Source organism: Capricornis sumatraensis, chromosome 23, assembly GCF_032405125.1.
Source record: "Capricornis sumatraensis isolate serow.1 chromosome 23, serow.2, whole genome shotgun sequence".
Taxonomy (NCBI): Eukaryota; Metazoa; Chordata; class Mammalia; order Artiodactyla; family Bovidae; genus Capricornis; species Capricornis sumatraensis.
In genome coordinates, this window is record NC_091091.1 from 15472482 (window position 1) to 15494198 (window position 21717).

Below are 21717 nucleotides of genomic sequence, written 5' to 3' on the forward strand. Positions count from 1 at the left end.
GTGTGTAGGGGGAATGTGTGTGTGTGTGTGTGTGTGTGTGTGTGTGTGTGTGTGTGTGTGTGTGAGGGGGTATGTGTGGGGTGTGTGTGTGTGTGGCTGTGAGGGGTGTGTGTGTACGCATGTGGGTGGATGTGGGTGTGTGCGCACACTCACACATGAGAGAGGGAAGGAATGTGTAAGGGTTCCATCCACCACACATGGGAAGAAGCAGACGGGCAGGATAATAAAGCCAGAAATTAAGATACCAGCCACACATCAAATAAGAACAAGGTGTTCTCCTCGGTAGTGTTCTGGGGAAAAACAATGCTGTGCAAATGTCTTTTGCAAAGAACATTTTTCTACAGGTGATGTGAAAGTTGCTCAGTCGTGTCCAACTCTTTGTGACCCCATAGACTGTAGCCCGCCAGGCTTCTCTGTCCGTGGGATTCTCCAGGGGATCTTCCCAACCCCAGGGATTGAACCTGGGTCTCCTTCACTGCAGGCAGACTCTTTACTGTCTGAGCCGCCAGGGAAGCGCTGCAGGTGATGGCTTGGCCATAAGCACGAAGCAGTACTGAGTTGGCTGGGAAAGCCTGGGGCTTGGTCAGGATTTCTCCCCAAGTTTAGGCTTCCCGTTGTACCAGCTCCGTGCACGCAGCTCGGGCGCCCTGTTTCCCTTGATGTGGGGCCGAGACCCCCTGCCCTGCCGGCTGCAGGGTCTGACACTGATGTGAAAATCAGACGGCAGCGGCTGCACAGAGTGCAGTCAGGCGGCCGGGGCACGGGTCCTGGTTCTGCCGCTCCCCGGCGGGGTGAGCTGGGTGTGCATTCCCTTTGTGCCTCAGTTTCCTCTTTGTCAGTAGCCACTCAGAGTGGTGAGATTCTTGAGATGTTTTCTAAGGGCTCACTATAGTGCAAGCCCTCAGTAAAAGCTTAGCAAACAGTAGTTTAGTTGCTCACTCGTGTCCGACTCTTTGTGACCCCAAGGACCATAGCTCGCCAGGCTCCTCTGTCCATGGGACTTCCTAGACAAGAATACTGGAGTGGGTTGCCATTGCCTTCTCCAGGGGATCTTCCCAACCCAGAGATCCTGCACTGCAGGCAGACTCTTTACCACTGAGCCACCAGGGAAGCTTGTAATAGTAGCTATTACTAAATGTGGAAGGAGTTTATAGCTGACAAAAGCTAGTCCTCTTTAGAGGTCACTTGGGTTTGCCTTTCCGTTGAGAAGGTTCTGATGAGATCAGTGTAACAGTGCAGAAACAAATGTCAGATGGCAAGGATGAAGATAGTAGTGCTATTTCAAGAATCTTCTTGAACAGAAGACGGAGCAGGATGGCTGATGCCATCACTTTCTTCTCCCCTCCCTGTTTTTGGTAACAGAGTCAACAACACATACACTGGCTCAAAACAATGGAATCAAAGCATCTCAGATAAGAGAGCTCAACAGGAGTGGGGTGTGAGAACCACCCTGTCACTCCACGGAAGTCACTGCCTACTCTTCTTGTCTAGAAGCCACAAACTCTCTGGCCTTCTGGGCCTCCTACCATCCACGTCCTGTTACCCTTATCCCCAGGTCGTAGGGCGGGTCTCTCAGACTTGGTTTAATTTTCTTCATGGTACTTTTTGCTTTCACGAAATGCTTTTATTTATGTATTTACATATTCATTATCTGCCCCACTGACTTGGATATCTGAATAGTTCATAGACGTGGTTTCACAGTTTCTGGGCCTCGAGCAAAGCTTGGCGGGACATACCGCCTCCTTAGCATGGAGGCCATGAAGAAAAGAACCACAGAAAAGCGTTAGGAAATATCTGTTACCTGCCGAACACCGGGTTGAGCGTGTTGGGAATGTAGTTGTCTCGGTCTTCAATTACCTTTTTGCCCAGTGTTATTTTTATGTAAGGGTCACACTGTGGGGACGAAACAGAGGACAGGTTATGTCACTGTGGGGTGCCAACTTAAGTCAGTTTCTGGGACAGACTCAGGTGTGACTCCTGATGAGAAGGGGCAGCCTCAGATCAGGTCTGGGTAGTGCTCCCTCTTGGCGCCATGCAGCCAGCGCGCCTTTGGAGGAGAGGCGGTGGCCGGGAGCAGTGACAAAGCAGTTCTCTGAGGTCACATCTGTAAAATGAGAAGGATGATCCAGAGGCTCCAAAGCCCCTTCCCTTCAAGCTCTTAGATAAATCCCCACTGGGACCGTCCTCCTGAACAGATTGTTTTGATAGAGTATCTTTCCCCTCGAGAGATAACAGACGCCCAGAAAGAAGGAACATGACAATTACGGTGGTTGAAGACTGTAATTATCTTGCTACTGGAGAAGGCCCCACACCCAGACTCTTACCAGGCCATTGTTGTCCTGGGGCTGGAGCTCTAAGCCTCGAACAATGTAAATCCTAACCGTGCATTCCTGTGGAACGCTGTCAGGTAATTCCCGAAACTGCCGGGGAGGGGCCGGCACGCTGGGGTCATCCGACAGTGGGTAGATTCTGAAGGAGCCCTAGGAGAGAGACACATAGATGGAGCCGCAGGGCCCAGGGTGACCAGAGCAGAGGGCCCAGGGCAGTGCAGCCCCCCAGGACGTGAGGGACAGCCACAGAGGGCTGTGCGGTTGGGGGAGGAAGGACTGTTTTTGTGAAAGAAAGCTATGGTGCGCTTTGCAAGTTTCTGACGGGGAAAGTGAATGACGACAAAGTAACTAGTAGGTCACAGGAGAGAAGGAAGGGCAGAGCAGAAGCTGGGAGGCCTGGCAAAAACCCAGGGGAGACACGGAAGTGGCTTGGACCAATATGATGGCAAAGGAGGTGGTAGGAGTGAAATTCTGCACATTTTTTGAAGACAGGAATAAAAATGATTATTTGTTAAACCCAATAAAATACTAAGTGATTTCCCCCCCCACCCTTTTTTTTTTGCATTACTGCACAAACCCTCTTCCACTCCCAGGCAAACTCCTGTTCATCCTTCAGGTCTCAGTTGAAAAGTGTCACTTCTTCCAGGAAGCCTCCCTGACTGCCCCTGGGTTGGATGAGTTTCCTAACGTCTTCTAACACCACATTCATCCCTATTGCAGCGATGACATCTGCTTCACTGAAAGTGAAAGTCGCTCAGTCGAGTCTGACTCTTTGCGCCCCATGGACTATACAGTCTATGGAATTCTCCAGGCCAGAATACTGGAATGGGTAGCCTTTCCCTTCTCCAGGGGATCTTCCCAACCCAGGGATTGAACCCCAGTCTCCCATATTTCAGGCAGATACTTTACAGCTAAGCCACAAAGGAAGTCCAGGAATATTGGAGTGGGCAGCCTATCCCTTCTCCTGCGGATCTTCCTGACCCAGGAATCGAACTGGGGTCTCCTGCATTGCAGGTGGATTCTTTACCAACTGAGCTATCGGAGCGTCATTACTTATTATCTATATTGCTCACTATACTGTGAGCTTCCTGAAGGAGGGAAATATTTCTTGTTTGTCACTATCTCCAGGACCTAATACAGGGCTGGGCATGAAGCTGGGGCACAGTAAGTGGCTTTTGAATGAGTGAGCCCTCAGGTCAGCTTGAGAGGCTTTATATTTTATCTTGAAACCAGCTTATGTACAAGAGAAAGCGCTAAAGTTGGATTCAGAATATGTGGGTCTTAGGACCCAGCTACTTTCATTCAGTAAAGCAGGATGAAGAGAGGACCTACCATGTACTGGGGGCCCAAAATGAACTCAAGGAGTCCAGTCTGGCACAGGGATGTTAAATAGGTTTAACTCTCATGCTATCTTCAATCAATGGAGTGGAAGCTCTAATAACAAGGATTTTGAGACCACGTGTAGGGTAAACCAGTCTGATTGATTAGGAATGTCTGCCATTGAAAGAATTAGAAGTAACATAGATTTGCTACCTGTGGTTGGAGGGAGGTGCAGTCGTGAAAGCAGATACTTATGATGTGAAAGGCGCTTTACGAGTGGTGGGGACCCAGGGGGCCTGGAGCAGGAGTGAGTCACCCTGCCAGGAGCAATCAGGGAGCAGTTCACAGAGAATCTGACGTCGGAGCTGGCACTTAGAAGAATGAGTAGGAGTTTGTCAGACCACAGAGCAGGAAGGAAGGGCATCCAGGGAACGAAGAGCTTGTCCCAAGGCTCCAAGTTGTGAGAGGACAGCATGTGTCTGGGGCTTGGAGAGGGTGTGGTGGCAGGGGAGACAAGAAGCTTGTGAAAGGCCAGCTCCACCCTAGGGAGGAGTTGAGACTTGACCAGGTGGAAACTCAAGCGATGCCTTTAAGTGGTCAAGAAACATGATCGGATTTAGTTGTATGGAGGATGGACTGGATCGTGAATGAGAAAGGGAACAAGGACAATGGATTGGGAAGGTGTTGTACTGATCCAGGGGAAAGCCTGGGAGGGGTTGGGGGATGTGTGTGTGCGCGCGCGTGTGTGTATGTGGTGGGGGGTGGGACTTAGAGAAGCTGACTCTACAAGATTCAAGGCTGGTTGGCATCAGCAGAAGACTGGCTTTGAGGATTCTGCCCCCAATTCCAACGCCCTTTTCCTTGTTAGCATTTCCGAGCATCCTTCAGGTGTCAGAGGGTAGGTCTCTGACCCAGGGACTGGTGGTCCTTTATCCTAGGTCTATAAAGAAAATAAAGATGGACTTTAAACAGGATAGACACACATTTCACTCACCTTAAACTCCCCTACCACAGAAGGATCTTCATTCTCGTCTGATTTGCCTCGAAACAGCTTGAAAGTATCTGAGAAGTCTGTCAGGCCCTCGAATTCCTCTACATCCTCTAGCTCACAATCATATATCTGCAAACCATCAACAGATTCTTAATTTCTCATTATAACACAGGTGGGATCTAAAATCAAAATGACTGACAATACCAAAGGCGCACGAGATGTGGATGGAGCAACTGGAACTGGCGCATTGCCAGCTGGAGTGCATAACGATACACTTTGGCAAACTGAAGTCGCTCAGTCGTGTCCGACTCTTTGTGACCCCATGGACTGTAGCCTACTATGCTCCTCCATCCATGGGATTTTCCAGGCAAGAGTACTGGAGTGGGTTGCCATTTCCTTCTCCAGAGGATCTTCCTGACCCAGGGATCGAACCCAGGTCTCCCACACTGTAGGCAGACGCTTTACCCTCTGAGCCACCAGGGAAGTCCGTCTGGCAATTGAACGTTAAATATCCAGCTACACTGTGATACAGAAGTTGAATTCCTAGGTGTTCATCTAAGAGACATGAAAACATGTCTGCATGGTGTAAGAATGTCCACAGCAGCTTCATCATCAGAGAATGGATGGACAAACAAGTCATGATACATCCATACAATGCAATATGACTCAGCAATAAAAAGGGGCAAACTACTGATATATGACAACATGACTGATCTCAAAACTACTGTCTTGAGCTATAGAAGCCACACACATACAAATACATATTGTATGAGTCCACTTATACGCAGTGTGAAAACAGGCAAAACTGATCTGTGATGATGAAATCAGAGGGTTGGAAGGCTGTTAGGCATTGACTGGAAAGAGGTACACAAAGGAGTTTTCTGGGGAGATGGGAATGTCTGTTGCCTTGTTTTGGTAGTGGTTTATGTGGGTGTACGTATATAATCATAACTCACTGAATGAGTTACTTTACTGAATATAAATTATACCTTGATAAAGACCTAGAAGAAGAGGAGGAGAAGCAAGGAAGGAAAGAGGGAGAGACAGAGGAGGGACTATGGGGCTGATCCACCAGACTGGTCTATTTCTCTAAATGAGAGGTTCTTTACATGCTGGTGTTTCTTAAGCTACATTGAGATGTTATGACAATCACATGAAAGAATGTGGATTTTTCCACTTTGATGGAGAAAAAAATTTTTTTAACTTTTAATTTTGTATTGGGGGTATGGCCAACTAATACTGTTGTGATAGTTTCAGGTGAACAGCAAAGGGACTCAGCCACACATATGGATACACATGTGTCCATTCTCCCCCAAACTCCCCTCCCATCCAGGATGCCACATAACACTGAGCAGAGTTCCCTGTGAGATCATTATTTTAAGGGCCTGATCTTTCTCATTTTAAAGTTTATCTTTCTGCTATGCATTGTTCTGAAAATGTTAGCCTTCGCTTTAGCTTTGCTACTGGAAAGCTGAATAGAGAACTAGAAAACTCCAACCCTTAACAGAAAGATCATCCATAACCAGATCTGCCTAGTTCCAAAGCTCATCTCCGTCCTGGACACACAGTTGTGATTGTATGCTGCAAGCATGTGAAACAATCAACCGCTCAGCTAGTAAAACATGCCCAGAATGGAGGACAGAATGAAGCATGCTGATGTTTCATGCTGTTTTGCAAGAGCACCATGACTTCCAAGGTCTCCCTTGGTCAAACTGGACAGGCATTTACGGCCCTAATTAGTGCAGTGCCAACCCAATCCCAACCCTCACTCAGCCAGATGTCCCCAAGCCCCAGAGTGGCAGTCACAAAAACCATAAATTAGCAGCTGTTCTCAAGCCCTGGAAATCTCAGCAAAGCCCGAATCTATCACAAGACAGCTCCCCCAGGGTGCTCCTGGCCCCTCCTCCCAGCCCCCACCATCAGCCCTTTCAGGCTTTCACTCAGCTCTGCCTGCCACCGGTTTTAACGCATATTCACCCCCCACCCACAGTCGCATAGGCCCAAGTACCTTGAGTCTGGAATAACCTTTCTGAATATATTGTCCACATTTTTCATGTTCCCCTGTGGAAGCATAAAATTTGCTCCACCAGTCAACAATTTCTTCCTCCTAAAGAAAGACACATCAAAATGGCAACACCTCAGTGACGACCTGGATTTCCAATCATTGCAGGGAAACTATATAATGGAGCAGAGAAACAGGTACTTCTGAACCTGGAAGAAGTGAGATTATATGACTTCTGTTTACATGCACCAAAGCAATAAGAATTCTCCCGCCTGGAAGCTGGAGGTGAAGTGAAGATCCTTGGCCAGTGAAATGCGTGTAGCTTTAATGGCCACAGCCATACTGGCTGATTTTCTAACAGTCTGTGGATACAGTCTATTCATTTGACTGGTTTTACTCTTTTATCCTGTTGATATTTACATACCACCCTTATGGCAAAAAGTGAAGAAGAACTAAAGAGCCTCTTGATGAACGTGAAAGAGGAGAGTGAAAAAGTTGGCTTAAAGCTCAACATTCAGAAAACAAAGATCATGGCATCCAGTCCCATCACTTCACGGCAAATAGATGGGGAAACAGTGGGAACAGTGGCTGACTTTATTTTTCTGGGCTCGAAAATCACTGCAGATGGTGATCGCAGCCATGAAATTAAAAGACGCTTACTCCTTGGAAGGAAAGTTATGACCTACCTAGACAGCATATTGAAAAGCAGAGACATTACTTTGTCAGCAAAGGTCCATCTAGTCAAGGCTATGGTTTTTCCAGTGGTCATGTATGGATGTGAGAGTTAGACTATAAAGAAAGCTGAGCACAAAAGAATTGATGCTTTTGAACTGTGGTATTGGAGAAGACTCGAGAGTCCCTTGGACTGCAAGGAGATCCAACCAGTCCATTCTGAAGGAGATCAGCCCTGGGTGTTCACTGGAAAGACTGATGCTGAAGCTGAAACTCCAATACTTTGGCCACCTGATGTGAAGAGCTGACTCACTGGAAAAGACCCTGATGCTGGGAAAGATTGAGGACAGGAGAAGAAGGAGACAACAGAGGATGAGATGGTTGGATGGCATCACCGACTCAATGGACATGAGTTTGGTTGGACTCTGGGAGTTGGTGATGGACAGGGAGGCCTGGTGTGCTGTGGTTCATGGGGTCGCAAAGAGTCAGACACAGCTGAGCGACTGAACTGAACCGATTTACATACACAAAGGACAAGAGGGCAAAAGAGGATGAGATGATTAGATAGCATCACAGACTCAATGGACATGGATTTGAGCAAACTCTGGGAGATAGTGAAGGACAGGGAAGCTTGGTATGCTGCATTCCATGGGGTCACAAATAGTGCAACTAAACAACAACATTTACATATACAGTAAAGTGGAAAAAAAAAAAACCTTTAGTACGTGCTTACTATTCCATCCTCCAGTATGTATTTCATTTCCTTAACCTTTTTAGCCAGTAACACATTGCAAAATAAAGCTCACTAAGCTAAGCATGGGAGAAACTGTTTCTAACTCAAGTTCTACCCTTTACATTATAAGCCATACCCTTATGTTACAAACCACGCCACATTAGATATGCTGTTTAAAATCTCTGAGCAACATTTTCTTCATCCACTGAATTGGCCAACACTATCTTTCCACATCATTCTCATAGGGTTGTTTTGGACATCAAATAAGATGATTAGGAGGAGGAACTTTGGTTATAAAATGTGAAGCAAGAGTACAGAGTGGCTCCCAATCTATTCTTGAAAATTCTAATTCAATCAGCCTGGAGTGAGACCTGGCATCCAGGATGCGTTCAAAAGTTCCCCAGGCAATGTGCAGCCAGAGTTGAGAACCTTTGGTGGTTCTTTGGGCAGAAGGGATGGCATTTGGAATCACTTGTGGAATATTCTCACACACTCCAGAAGGCTGTAGTTTATAGCAGGCTATGACTATAAATTCCACTCAGATTTATAATAAGAATAGATTCTCATCAGATCCAGCTGCATCTTAATCTACCTAGGAAAGAGTCAGGTTGCCCAAAATAGTGTGTCATCAGCAACACAGCTATTTCATCAGGGGGTGAGACAGAAGAAATACTCAAGAAAAACTATTTCTCTGTGTACAGTATACATATGTTTACACATATAGTTATTTCCCCTCTGTTGATCAGTAAACCCAATCCTGGATTTAAAAACAGTTTCATTTTTTTAACATATCAGCTATAGGAAAATACATGAATTCTAAATCTCGCAAATTATATAAAACAGTTACCTTTTCTGTTAGCTGTCCATCACATATATGGCCAGGAAGAAGGCAAAACATGTATAGGTCACACGGAGGTAGAGACCCATGAGCATTAGGTTGAACAAGAAAGAGAAAAAGAGACATTATTTTTCAACCATCATTTATATTATCAACATTGTGATGGTTTCTTTATTTAAGATGATCTCATTATTAAACACATATTTTTGGTTTCTTCTCTGAAAATGTGCAAAAGTTACAAACATTATTAAAACAAAAGGCATGGAGGTAAGTCACCCACGTCCCATTTTAATAGAGTTAGACAATCTCTGTCCACCAGCACAGTGATTACATAGGGCGTCGGGGGATTAGCAGGGTATAGTTGTTCACCTTCCTGCCCCAAACCCTGCATTCCATTTAGCTTTTAAAGTATATTCTCAGCTGGCTTAATTCTCATCTCTTCAAAAACTCCTGTTGCAATATCATGTTTATACCCAGCATGACTGCGATACCATTATTAGCAAGCATCTTTTCTTGGTTTTTCCCCATGTTGATGTTATAGTACCAAATACATATCCATCCATCCAAGTTGTTCTATGATGTCAAGTCTCTCACTGACCAAATCCTTCCCTTTTGAATTTCCACATGGAGAAGCTACCAGGAGATGAAAGAACTGACAGCTAGGATGTTGGGGTTTGACTTTTTTCTTGGTACTTGCTGGAACATTAGCCAAGCTCGCCCTCAGGGGCAGTTTGAAGAATTGTTGCCTCCTAACTTCAAGTTCATTTCCAATATAAGGGAACTGTGATTCCTCACTACAGGCACCTCCTGCAGGGAGTACGGGATGGCTATGAGGCTTCTTTTGCAAGTGCCCCTCAGCATTTTCCAGATCAACTTTTGTTCAGCACACAGAATTGCCAAGAGAAGCAGAGAGGCAGATAGAGGTAACAGTTCTATTAGATTAGTATCCAGGTGCGATTGAGAGTTAAATCATCACAACTGAATTGAGATTTTGGAGAGAGGGATTTTACACCAAAAGTGTTTGCACATTCTGAATTCAGATTTTTAGAATCTTTTTATTCACATCTATTTTCATCTATTTGAAACCTTTTCAAATAAATGAGCAGTTCATGATTTTAAAAGCACTTTCAAAACAGATTGCTGATGTTAAAATCTAGCATTAATACAGGAAAATGTATTCAAGTCCACTTGCTCATAACTTCACATGAAAAGGTAACTGAAGCAACTTGAAGTAACTTGCTTCATTACATCCACAGGGCACAGCAGATTCTCCCCTGAAGCTTAAAACAATCACATTTGTTTAAAGAACATCTTTCGCTCCAAAATCTAGAAAGAATCTGAATGGAGAGTTCAAGTCTCTAGAGCGAAGGCCCTGCAGCCCCAGGCAGCTTTGTGCGTTTTCTTATCATACATACATGCACTGTCCTTGGAGAAGCCATTTTGCTGAGTGCTGTTGACATACTGCTTAAGCACTGGAATTGGAAGGCAATCGTTGAAACGGCCATGTAGGAATGTCCATGACATCTAGCTAGCACTTAGTGATCCCCCCACCCCCGTGTTTATTTCCCACTTGTGGTGGTGCTGAGCCCACCAGACAAGAGCTGTCACAGTCACCGCAGGGTGGTGGTGTGAGTTTCTGTGAGCGTGAGACTGTCACCTGAAGCCACAGCCGCCGGCTTCCATCATCAGCACAGTGCTGACCCAGTCCCTCAACCTACCCATATAAAAGGCTTGAATTGAGTTAGTGGTAATAGACGTTCATCACCCACACAAAGCATGAACATGTAACATACACAACACACACGTTACATGTGTGTATATTATGTGTTACATGTGTGGACATATTTTACATGTACACATAATCCAGGACATCAGCAAGCTGGTCATTGGCTCTTCCAGAGCTCAGCTTTGCTCATTTTACTTTGCATAGATGAGCCCTGTCTTCCCCAATGAACAGATGGAATCAGATTTTTAGAGGCCATTCTGAATAGCCTTTCTTATCAACACAGTATACGTCCACTAGGTGTTAGGAGAGCAGCTGATTAAAGTGATATATAGTATGTGAGAATGATATGATCTTCCTCAATCCCGCTGGGTTGCAACTTAACATCTGCTGTAAATTCAGCTTTCACTGTGTGTTGCTACAGCAGCCTCATCTCTTAACTACTGGGAAGAAATGAATGAGACTGGGGCATAGGTGACTTTATTCTTCTTCTTGATCCTCCATACCTGTCAGAAGGCACAAAGACCTGCCTGACTATGGAATCTGGAGGCAGATCACAGGGTAGTATCTTAAACTGGCTTTTTCCAGAGTAGTTGTGAAAATGTACTTAAAGGATCTTAAGTATATTATACTTCTCCCTGGGTTACTACTGTTTTATTGAAAATATCTGGCGTTGTTTATAAAGTAAGCACAGTGGTTTTGCAAATTTGATATTGTCATTTCTGAATGCAGAGGGTTCTCAGGGAATGGAATCAAACACACTGCTACGCGGTGCTGGCTGTGGAGCCCACATTTCATATGGTCCAACTGTTAGTGAGTTTAATGCAGTGGGAAGAAAGAAGATTTCTTTAAAGGCTCTGTTTATGGACCTAACACATTAAAGTGCAATCATGTGTACTTTCTGGCCAGTTTGCACATTAAAACATGCTGTGAAAGTCCATCATGAATGCCAACAGAAACAGGGAGATATTTGATGTTTTCTTTTTTCTGGGCTGAGAATTCCCCGCCCCAGCCCTTTCCTTCTTGTCAAACTGGATGGAATGGTTTTAAAATAGGGTTCTGAGTGAGCATTTCCACCAATGTCTTAATTTCAAAACCACAGTGAATATAAAAGTCAGGGATATCCCATACACTGACAAATAGAGTCACTAAAAATCCATAACTCTTCTGCTTCATTTAGGGGGAGAAGAACTGGTGTGCTCCATGTATCTCTCTTCTGAATGTTGCGATGCTGTATATTTGGTCCTGAGATTGCTCTTGCAAATGATACCCACTCAGACCATCGACATCAACAGTTCTCACACCTGCCTGCACGTTAGAATCACTTGGGGAGATTTTAAAACTTATTGTTGTTGAGATTCCCCTCCCTCGTGCAGAGTGCAGCACGGGTCTAAGTATTATTTAAGTATCCTTGGTGACTGAGGGGAGAGGACATGAGTTCACACAATGTCACCAAAGCTACTGATGAATGTTAAGAGCCAGGTTCTTTACTGCGATAAGTTCGTTTGTTATCTTAACTTTAGTCGCATTGAATGGTTGTTTGACCGAATTCATCTAATGCTTAGATACCTGGAAGATAAAGCCAACATCATTCAATGAATGATCAGTTCTAAGCCTACCTTTGAAGCCAGTAATGGCTTGGTGTCCTCTATTTCAATAACAACGTCCCGGCAGGGTGGGGTAGACAAAAAGGAGGCTGCAAGACAATTTCATAATCTAAGATACTTACAAAAATATAGTGGTAAGCTTTCTATTTCGAGTTTAACAGCCACACAGTGGATGGTAGAGTTTGCTCCCGGATGAGACTTACTAAATGGAGAAGACCACACCGGACTGTAGAAAAATAATCCAACAATTCACCACTTTTCCCAAAATATGATTGGTTTGAGACATTTTAAGGGGATTATCTGCCCTTTTTTTTTCTTTCACCTTAGTTAGCCCAGTGCCTGTAGATAGGGAATGCTGAAAAAAAGCATTTTATCAACACATGTCTTTACAGGATGCAGGAGTGATACTGGGGCCCTGGGGGGGCTACAGAAAAGGAGCCTCCTTTTCCTGGGATCTAAGACACAGAAAAGCAAAGCAGGGTGATAGGCACATCTCAGGGCTGAAGTTGCAGCGGCCTCTTTCAGCCCCAGTTCTTACCAGTATGCTGCTGCTACTAAGTCGCTTCAGTAGTGTCCGACTCTGTGCGACCCCATAGACGGCAGCCCACCAGGCTCCCCTGTCCCTGGGATTTTCCAGGCAAGAACACTGGAGTGGGTTGCCCTTTCCTTCTCCAATGCATGAAAGTGAAAGTGAAGTCGCTCAGTCGTGTCCGACTCTTGGTGACCCCATGGACTGCAGCCCACCAGGCTCCTCCGTCCATGGGATTTTCCAGGCAAGAGTGCTGGAGTGGGGTGCCATTGCCTTCTCCCTCTTACAATATATGTCAGAGAAAAGGCACCCATCCTGACTTTAAATAATTCCCAGAATATTTGTGGCTCCAGAGTCTGGGGTTTGAGTGAGGGCTCATGAGTGGGCCCCCTGGGGCTCACCAGATTTGGTTCAGCTGAATGGGGTGCCAAAGCTTCAGCTTGGGCCAGGATAGAGAGAGAGGTACAGATGCCCTTTATGAATGAAGACATCAGGCAGACAGACAGTCATCAGAAGGCCAGAACCCAGACAGAACAAATTCTGCCAAGCCAAAAGAACTTTTTGTTTGACCCAGCAACTGATGCATAGGACATAAAGGAGGGAAAACACATTCTTTAAGCACCTGCCATGTGCTGGGCAGTGGGCTAAACTGTTTACATACATGATCTCATTTAACCCCTCAAAAATCTTGTAGAATAAGTGCATATGTGGCGTTATACCCATTATAGAGATTAAAAACAAACAGACTGAGGCTCAGAGGAAGCTAGTCTGCTTCAGGCTGAACAATCAATCACAACTGGAAGTAAGTAATTCAGGTCTCTTGACGTTAACGCTTGTGTTTTAACTGTCACACCAGAGTACAGAGCAAAGCAGGCCCTTTATAAATGTCAAAGAAATGATCAGGGGAATGCTGGGGAAGCAGAGGAGACTGACACTGAGAATCTATGATCCACCAGTTGCTATGCTGTTGCTAGGTGGCTGAGTATCCATGTGGCACACCCAGATCTATCAGCAGTCTCTATTCTTCCAAGATAGCTCTCCCCCAGCTCCCAACAACTGCAGCAACGCAGGAGGGTGAGCGGGCAGCATGCTGGCAAACTGCATGGGGGACCCTTTCTGTATCCTCAGTTCTCCACTTCACAGTCCTCAGGTCAACAAAACCTTAGGGAGGGGAGGCAAGTTATTCTGTGTGCTTCCCCCACGAGACCAACCAAGCATGTCCCTGCACTCTTATCTCAGTTTGGTTTAAACAAAGTATCAGGTGGATCCAAAATGACAGATTCTGGTCTTGGGAACACTGTGTTCCCCATTCACCTTAAGAATTTTCCTCTTCAGGGCCTCTCTGAAGCCTTGACCACATTAACTACATAGAATTATGAACCAGGAGGCCTCTGTCTGCCCCTGACCTATTGGCATACATAGGTCCACTCAGATTCCGAGGTCAGAGAAAATCCGCATTTATACCTCCCTAATGGTTTCACATATTTGTGTCAAAGAGTGTTCCCTCATGAAAGCAGTAGAAAAAACACCAGGAAAACACTTTCTCTCCATTATATTATAATCCCAGATCAAAGAACACCTGCAGTTATGTGAATCCTTGTTATAAAAATGTTGCTGTTTAGGCACCATCTATTCAACACAAAATGCTTTTCCTGGGAAATGTATGGATAAACACATGTAGGGTTTTGTGCAAGTGTGACTGTGGATTTTTTTTCTCTCTCCTCTGAATCAGGGATTCAGGATGCTCAGACCCACAATGCAGATAAGTTTCAGAGGCCCTGTAAAATCAATACCAAACCTTATGGAAGATTACACAGAACCAGTTAGCAGCACAGCTGCTCAAACAGAAGACATCTGTTTCCGTTTTGAGGCTGCCAGCGATCAGCTGAATGGGTGTCAGTTCTCCGCTGGGTCTAATCTCACCAGCCTAGGGGCTCTAGGATCTTGCTCATGGGTGGGATCCAGTCCCCAGCCCCTAACACAGTCTCTGGCACATGGTAAACTAAAAAACAAGTAATTCTTGAATGAACAAGGGCAAAATGCTACCCATATAGTTATTATTTCATATAGAACCCTAAGATAATACTATAGCCTGCTCTATCACTTACTTATTAATTATGTGACCCAAAGCCAGGCATTTAAACTCAGCAGGTATTATTTTTCCTCCACCAGTAACAATGAAATCATATGTTTCAAATCACATCACAAGGATGTTGTGATGCATTAATGAGGTGGAACAATAGAGAGAAAGCAATTTTAAAATTCCCTGCTCCTTCAGTGCTCACAGAGGGGCCCCTGTATCTCCCATCAAAATATTTATCATGGCAAACTGCAATCACCCATTGTCCTGTTTGGTTTTTCTGCTGGACAACACAAAAAAGAATGTTTTTTCCAGGAGGAAGATATTTCAGAAGGTAACAGCTTGAGCATCGGGCCCCTCCAAAGGAGGCCAGGATTCAAGGGGAGCTCTGCCACTTACTAACTGTATCACCTTGGGAAGGTTACATGGCGTGCTGTCAATTAAACTGTTCCCTCATCTGCAAAACCTGGAGAATAAGTGCACCTTGAGAAGTGGTAAAGATGAAATCAGCTCAACATGAAAAGACCCAAGATGTTACTTAGAGACTTGGATTTCCCTTTTTTAAAAACTGGAGGATAACTGCTTTACAATGTTGTGTTAGTTTCTGCTGTACAACGTGACTCAGCTGTAAGTGTACATGTATGCCCTCCCTCCCACCTCCCCATCCCACCCTTCTAGGTCATCACCGAGCTCCAAGCTGAGCTTCCTGTGCCACAGCAGCTTCACATTATCTGTTTTACACACGGTTGTGTATTCATGTCAATGCTGCTTTCTCAGTTCGTCTCTTGCCTTTACCTTTTAGCTGTGGCACGATGTCCTCCTTTCCTGCATAAGGGTCACAGCGGAAGCGGTCCAGGCGATCAATGGTGCACTGGCCCACGACGGGCTTGCGCCCGAACTGCCGGTGGTCGATGACCTTGATCACCAGCGGAGGCATGTACAGTTCCTCCTTGGGCAAGAACTGGGGAGGGAGGTGGGTCACAGAGGTAGATGTCACTTCTCTCTGCAAGTCCTGACAAGGGCAGCTTTGCCAATTAACTCCCCCAAAGGGACCATCTCAGGCTCTCTCTGCCCATTTAGCATAGGCCCAGGGCCCCACAGTGAGCAGTTCAGTAATATACATGCTAAGCTAGCAGCCTAGAGCCGAAGGGCCTGAGCTCTGAACCAGATGCCTGGGGTCAAATCCCCGCTCTGCCACTGACAGCTGCATGACATGACCTTAGGGAACCTTTCCCAGGGATCTCAGAAACAGTAGGGTTGCAGAATTAATGGACATGAAGTGCCTAAAACTGTACCTTAGTGCCTGGCTCTGCTCTGTTAACAGGGTGTGAAGTCAGCACTTTATTAGAATTAGTTAAAATTTAGAAATGACTGAGGTAAAGCTGAACCTTCACAGGAAATAACTGCGGCTTGGGAGTCTCTCAGCCCTGGAAGTTCAATGCCAAAATAGGATGCACTTTTCTCATCGTCTCCTGGTTCCTCTATGTGCAGTCTGGTGACCGTGGAGACACTGTCTGATTGGGGAATCACGGGCTGGCCTCAGGTCTGCCAGGTGTGTGGTTCAGATTATTTCCACCTCTGTCCTTGCACAGGAATAGAAGCTGGGGTCACCTGAGAGGCTTTCCTCACTCCTGACCAAGGCTAGATCCCAGACTAGAGCTTGGGAGGCAGGAAGGGAGCTGGCGAGAGGACAAGGATGGGCAGAGTGGCCCTGGGTTCACTCTGGGATTCTGGCTCAGAGCCTCCAAGGGGTGCTCACTGGTAGCATCCCAAGGGGAAAGCATGGGCTTTGAAGCTGGATGGACCTTAATTCTGACCTCTAGCCACCCACTTGCTAGCTGTGTCTCTTCGTGTAAATCACTTAACCTTTCAGTTTTCTCCAAAGCACACATGAGAAGGATGAAAATGCCTGCCCTGCAAGCCTGAAGACTTAATGCAGCGAGTGTGAACGCAGCCAGCACTGGGCTCTACGTAGCTGCTGCTGTAGCCTTGACAGTCTCTGGGCACAGCAGGCGGCACCTGGCACTGGTTAGGAAACTTGCAGAGGGCGTTTTTCCCTCCAAGCCTTGGTTTCCTTATCCATAAGAGGAGGAGTTAAGCCACATGACCCTAGAGTTCAAGAGCCATGTGTCGGAGGCCCCAAGTTCAGAAAAATGACTGGGGTGGAAAAAGGAATGGGAAGGTTCTGGAACTTCCATCCCATCAAAACTGAGGAAATGCCTTTGTATCTCTTTTTATAGTAGAGTATAAAAAGAAAGGTTTTTCTGTTTTAAAAAGTTAAGGATTTAACCCTTTAAAAATGGAAAGATGGAGTAGCCTCTTCTTGCTCCAGAGTATTATGGGGTCTGCAATGAAGGACTGTGAACCAGATCTGAGGCTGCCAACTTCTAATAACCAGAGGGGAGCATCAGTGGAACAAAAGTGGGCACCATCCCTACAGGTGCCTTGAGGCGGGGCACAGTCACAGGCTGTTAGGACAAGCCCCATCGCCCCATTACTCTGCGGCTCCCTTTCCCAGCCAGCCGGTCACTATGGGGGATTCTGGTTCACACACCTACAGGGGCATGGCTGGGGGTTAATATTCTGTTCTTGGAGGATTGACTAAGAGCTTGTCATAGAGAGCTGACTAGATGGAAGTTTCCTGGAGAAATACCTTAGGATTGCTCATAGATACTTGTGTCACTGGGGCTTTTTGAAGCTTTAAGGAACTATCGCTACCGTGTGAGAATCTAAGGGAGGATAGTCCCTGACAAGCAGACTAAGGCAGGGTTTTTCTATTTGTTGTCGAACTTTGGAGATATATTAATATATAATGTATGGATTTGTATATATTCACTTTTCAAGTAAAGTCAGCAATTCAACACACATGAACTATTATGGAGTCTTGATACAGTACCACTTTCATGAAGAGAACAGAACTTGGGAAGTTGGGTGTCTTCTTCAGGTTTTTGATCACCACTGACTCGACCCTTTCCCCTCCACACTCCACAATGAGACTGGGGGAGGTGATAGAAGCCATCTGGTAATTCTTCATATTTCTTAAGCCCCAAGCTAGAATCTAAGAAAACAATATAAAGAGAAGGGAAGAACACCCAGCATATTTAAAATATTCAAAAGGAAACATTCTTTCTTAATAACTGGTAAATTCTTTAAGATGGACTTGTACCGATCTGCCTCAAATCTCTGAGGATGTTATCCTAGAAAGCCTGGAGGTCAGACAGAGAAAGTGCTTTTGCCCATTTTCTCCCCTTATCTGAGCGGATAAAGAGCAGAGCAGATAAGAGGGATCAAATCCTGGCTGCACCACACCTCTGAACACTCTGCAAGTTACTAACCTCTCTGGCTCAGCTACAAAAGGAGCTGAAAGTATTCCCCCATCATAGGGTTATTCTGAGGATCAAGTGTAAAACTCAACACAGAGTCTGACCTGCAGGCATTTATTCAAAAATAAGAGCTGTAGTTTAAAGTCATCTGTCTCAGTCTTATTAGCAAGGCAGCTTGAGGATGCAAACCTCCAAGTAACAGCTTGTTGACTGGACAAACAGGGAGCCCTCACTAGTAGGCAGGATGCTGTCCATCAAGTTCCCTCTGCCTGTATCTGCTCAGACTGCCCGACACGTCACCATTTCCCATTCTTCCCATCCCTCCCTCTACCACCTCCTCAGGTCCCCTTCTCTCAGCACACAAAGACATGCTGCTCTGAGTCCATCTCCTTTCTCCCAGTTCTCCAGTTGACCCGGGAAACTTAGAAATCCACTGGCTCCCAGTAAATGGGAATTCTAAATTCCCTCAGCAATATTGGGATTAACTTATTTTTATTGCTTTGATGAATATTCTATTTTCCATGAATATTTCTCTTTGTGGACAAATTCTAAAGGAAGTTGGAGACATTCCTATTCAAAAGATTCCAGTTGGGTGGCCACATCCATTTGATCTGACCAATAAACCAGAGCAAGCAACATACCTCAATAGCAGTGAGCTGAACCACAGGCCTGATGCCCTGGGGGACCATGTACAGATTTGGTGCCCTTTGCGAGGGAAGAATGGGAAGGTTGGAGCCATCCTGTGAAACAAACACGGAAAAGTCAATGCCTCCCTTTGGTTCAAGTAAACAGTGCCTGGAGTTGTTAACAAGTGTTTTAATTGGCTACTCTGAAAAAAATGTATGAGTGAGAACTCAGTAAGTACCTTGTGCCTCAGGATCAACTCTGCAGTTACAAGGACATCCCCACAGGTTCTGTCTCCATTCATCACTGGGTACCAGAGAAGTTTGGGAGTGATGTCCATTTCTGAGTCTAGTTTCACCAGAGGAGAGCACATGCTTCGCCCTAAAAATTCATCTTTGCCCTAGAGAAACAAGCAATCCTGAAATTCTTTGACAAACACCCTTATAAATCTCCATCATTCCCTAAATCATCTTAGAAATGCTAAATTACCTACCACTTGGTCATTGTCAAAAAGTTCGATGATAACCTTGGGTGGGTTCTGTAGGATGGTTTGGGGTTCCCCATAAATTTCAATTTCATCGAATATAATTGTTTGGTCCCATGTCGGATTCAGAGTTGAGTGGACTATCTCGGTGGTTTTACTCCGATGAAGGAAGGAGACATGAGCGTATGGATCTAAAACAGAAAAAAAAGAGTAACAGTGGGCCATGGCTGAGGTCTGAAACCATAAAACTCCTGGAAGAAAACATAGGTGTAGGCTCCTTGACACTGACTTGGCCATGGTTTTTTAATCTGATACAACAAAGGCAACAAAAGCAAAAATAAACAAATGGAATTAACTCAAACTAAAAAGGTTTCCGTGCAGCAAGGTGAATCACCAACAAAATGAAAGGCAAACTATAGATGAATGAAGAAAAAGTATCTATATAGGTAGATACATACATACAATAAAATTCAGCCGTAAAAAAGAAGGAAATTCTGCCATTTGTGACGACATGCATGAACCTGGATGGCTTAAGTGAAATAAGCCAGACACAGAAAGACAAATACTACAGGGTATCATTTACATGTGAAACAGACAAACAAAAAAGTCTTAACTCAGAGAAACAGAGAGGACAACGGTGGTCCCAGCGGTGGCTGGGGGCAGGGGAAATGATATGAATTAAAGAGTATAAACTTCACCTGCAAGATGAATAAGGTCTGAGGATCCAGTGGATAACATGATGACTACAGTTAATACTTTTCGTATAACTGAAATCTGCTAAGAAAATACAACTTAAGTGTTTGTACCAACTCACAAAACGTAAATTTGAGAGACGATGAATGTGTTCACTCAATTGTGGGAATCCTTTCACAAGGAGTACATATGTGAGGTCAAATCATCACATTGTTCACTTTAAACTTTGCCAACTATACCTCAGTACTACTGAAAATAGCTAAGGAAAAAAAAAAAAAAAAGAAGTAACTCACTTCTCCACGCTTAATAATTTCACCAAACCTTTTTACAACTGCTTGGGAGCCGACCTCTGTGAGCAATACCCTGCTGTCTAACTTGGAAGCTTTTGCACAAGCTGAAAGGATGCCTAGCATTAAGCATTGCAGCATCTTATGAATGAGATTCCTTGCTTTTACCCTGATGGTATATCTTCTGTTTCAAACTGCAAGGCATGTGCTTTGAGTTTTACGCACCTTTAGTCAAGAAATTAACTTTGACTTGCAATGATCGAGTGCCCCCTGGTGGTGAATATTCAAAAATGTCTTCAAAAACCATGCTGGAGTGGTATTAGAGACAACCTTAAATCTGCTTTGTCAGAAAAGGAAACCATTCACAAATGTTGGTTAATATTAGTGCTCAGAACACACCTCACAATTGATGTGAGCATGCCAGTGTCAGGCAACTGGTCCTAGAGCCGGTTCCATAAGGGACGCTCTGCTGGCTTGCAGATCCTGAAGTGGAATTCTCCTCCTATAGCTCAGGGAAATTAAAAGATGCTTGCTCCTTGGAAGAAAAGCTATGAAAAACCTAGACAGAGTATTAAAAAGCAGAGACATCCCTTTGCCTACAAAGGTCCCTATAGTCAAAGCTATGGTTTTTCAAGTAGTCATGTACAGATATCAGAGTTGGTCCATGAAAGAAGGCTGAGCACTGAAGAATTGATGCTTTCTAATTGTGGTGTTGGAGAAGACTCTTAAGAGTCCCTTGGACAGCAAGGAAATCAAACCAGCCAATCCTAAAGGAAATTAACCCTGAATATTCATTGGAAGGACTGATGTTGAAGGTGAAGCCATCTGATGTGAAGAGCCAACTCACTGGAAAAGACCCTGATGCTGGGAAAAATTGGGGGCAGGAGGAGAAGGGGTGACACAGGATGAGATGGTTGGGTAACGTCATCAACACAATGCACATGAGTTTGAGCAAACTCCAGAACACAGTGAAGGACAGGGAAGCCGGGTCTGCTGCTGTCCATGAGGTCACAAAATGCGGGACACGACTGAGCAACTGAACACCACCACCACTAGCCCAGGGAGCCCAGGAACTAGTTACACCAGCAACAGCACACAAATTCCCAAGCAGCAGGCGCCCAGAAGCTTCCTCTGAGAACCAGTCCAAAGGCAGCAAAACTAGGGTGTCAGTGTGACGGCTGATGAAGTCTCATGGCTTGCTGGTGTTGGAAATCTGGGGAGCAGGCAGCAGATGAGGTCAAGATGGACTCCAAAGTAGGGAAATGGGTGAACTGGTGGTAATCATTTTGTCAACTTAGAGAGCTACGAAAAATATTTATATATACACAAATGTGCTGACTTGCCAATCAACCCAAGAGTTCTGGGGTAAAAAGAGAGCTGTAAGTATAAACAAGAGAGCAGAAACTACTTTTCTTCTTGGTGTTTTTCATCACTTAATCCCTTAATGATTATTAGTATTAAAAGACCACATATCTTTTTCG

General features: G+C 45.0%; 1 protein-coding gene across 2 annotated transcripts in view; it reads right to left on the reverse strand.

Annotated features, from left to right (window-relative positions):
* The window catches only part of MYOF (myoferlin), a 175426-nt gene that overhangs the window by 22095 nt on the left and 131614 nt on the right, over nucleotides 1-21717 (reverse strand). For both annotated transcript variants that reach the window (XM_068961267.1, XM_068961266.1), the window contains 11 exons: nucleotides 19266-19447; nucleotides 19014-19172; nucleotides 18790-18888; nucleotides 17722-17883; nucleotides 15621-15786; nucleotides 12229-12305; nucleotides 8896-8907; nucleotides 6650-6748; nucleotides 4645-4770; nucleotides 2325-2480; nucleotides 1802-1893 (listed from right to left, as the gene is read on the reverse strand). In XM_068961267.1, coding sequence (XP_068817368.1) covers nucleotides 1802-1893; nucleotides 2325-2480; nucleotides 4645-4770; nucleotides 6650-6748; nucleotides 8896-8907; nucleotides 12229-12305; nucleotides 15621-15786; nucleotides 17722-17883; nucleotides 18790-18888; nucleotides 19014-19172; nucleotides 19266-19447 — 1330 coding nt within the window. The remainder of the gene's footprint in view (nucleotides 1-1801; nucleotides 1894-2324; nucleotides 2481-4644; nucleotides 4771-6649; nucleotides 6749-8895; nucleotides 8908-12228; nucleotides 12306-15620; nucleotides 15787-17721; nucleotides 17884-18789; nucleotides 18889-19013; nucleotides 19173-19265; nucleotides 19448-21717) is intronic.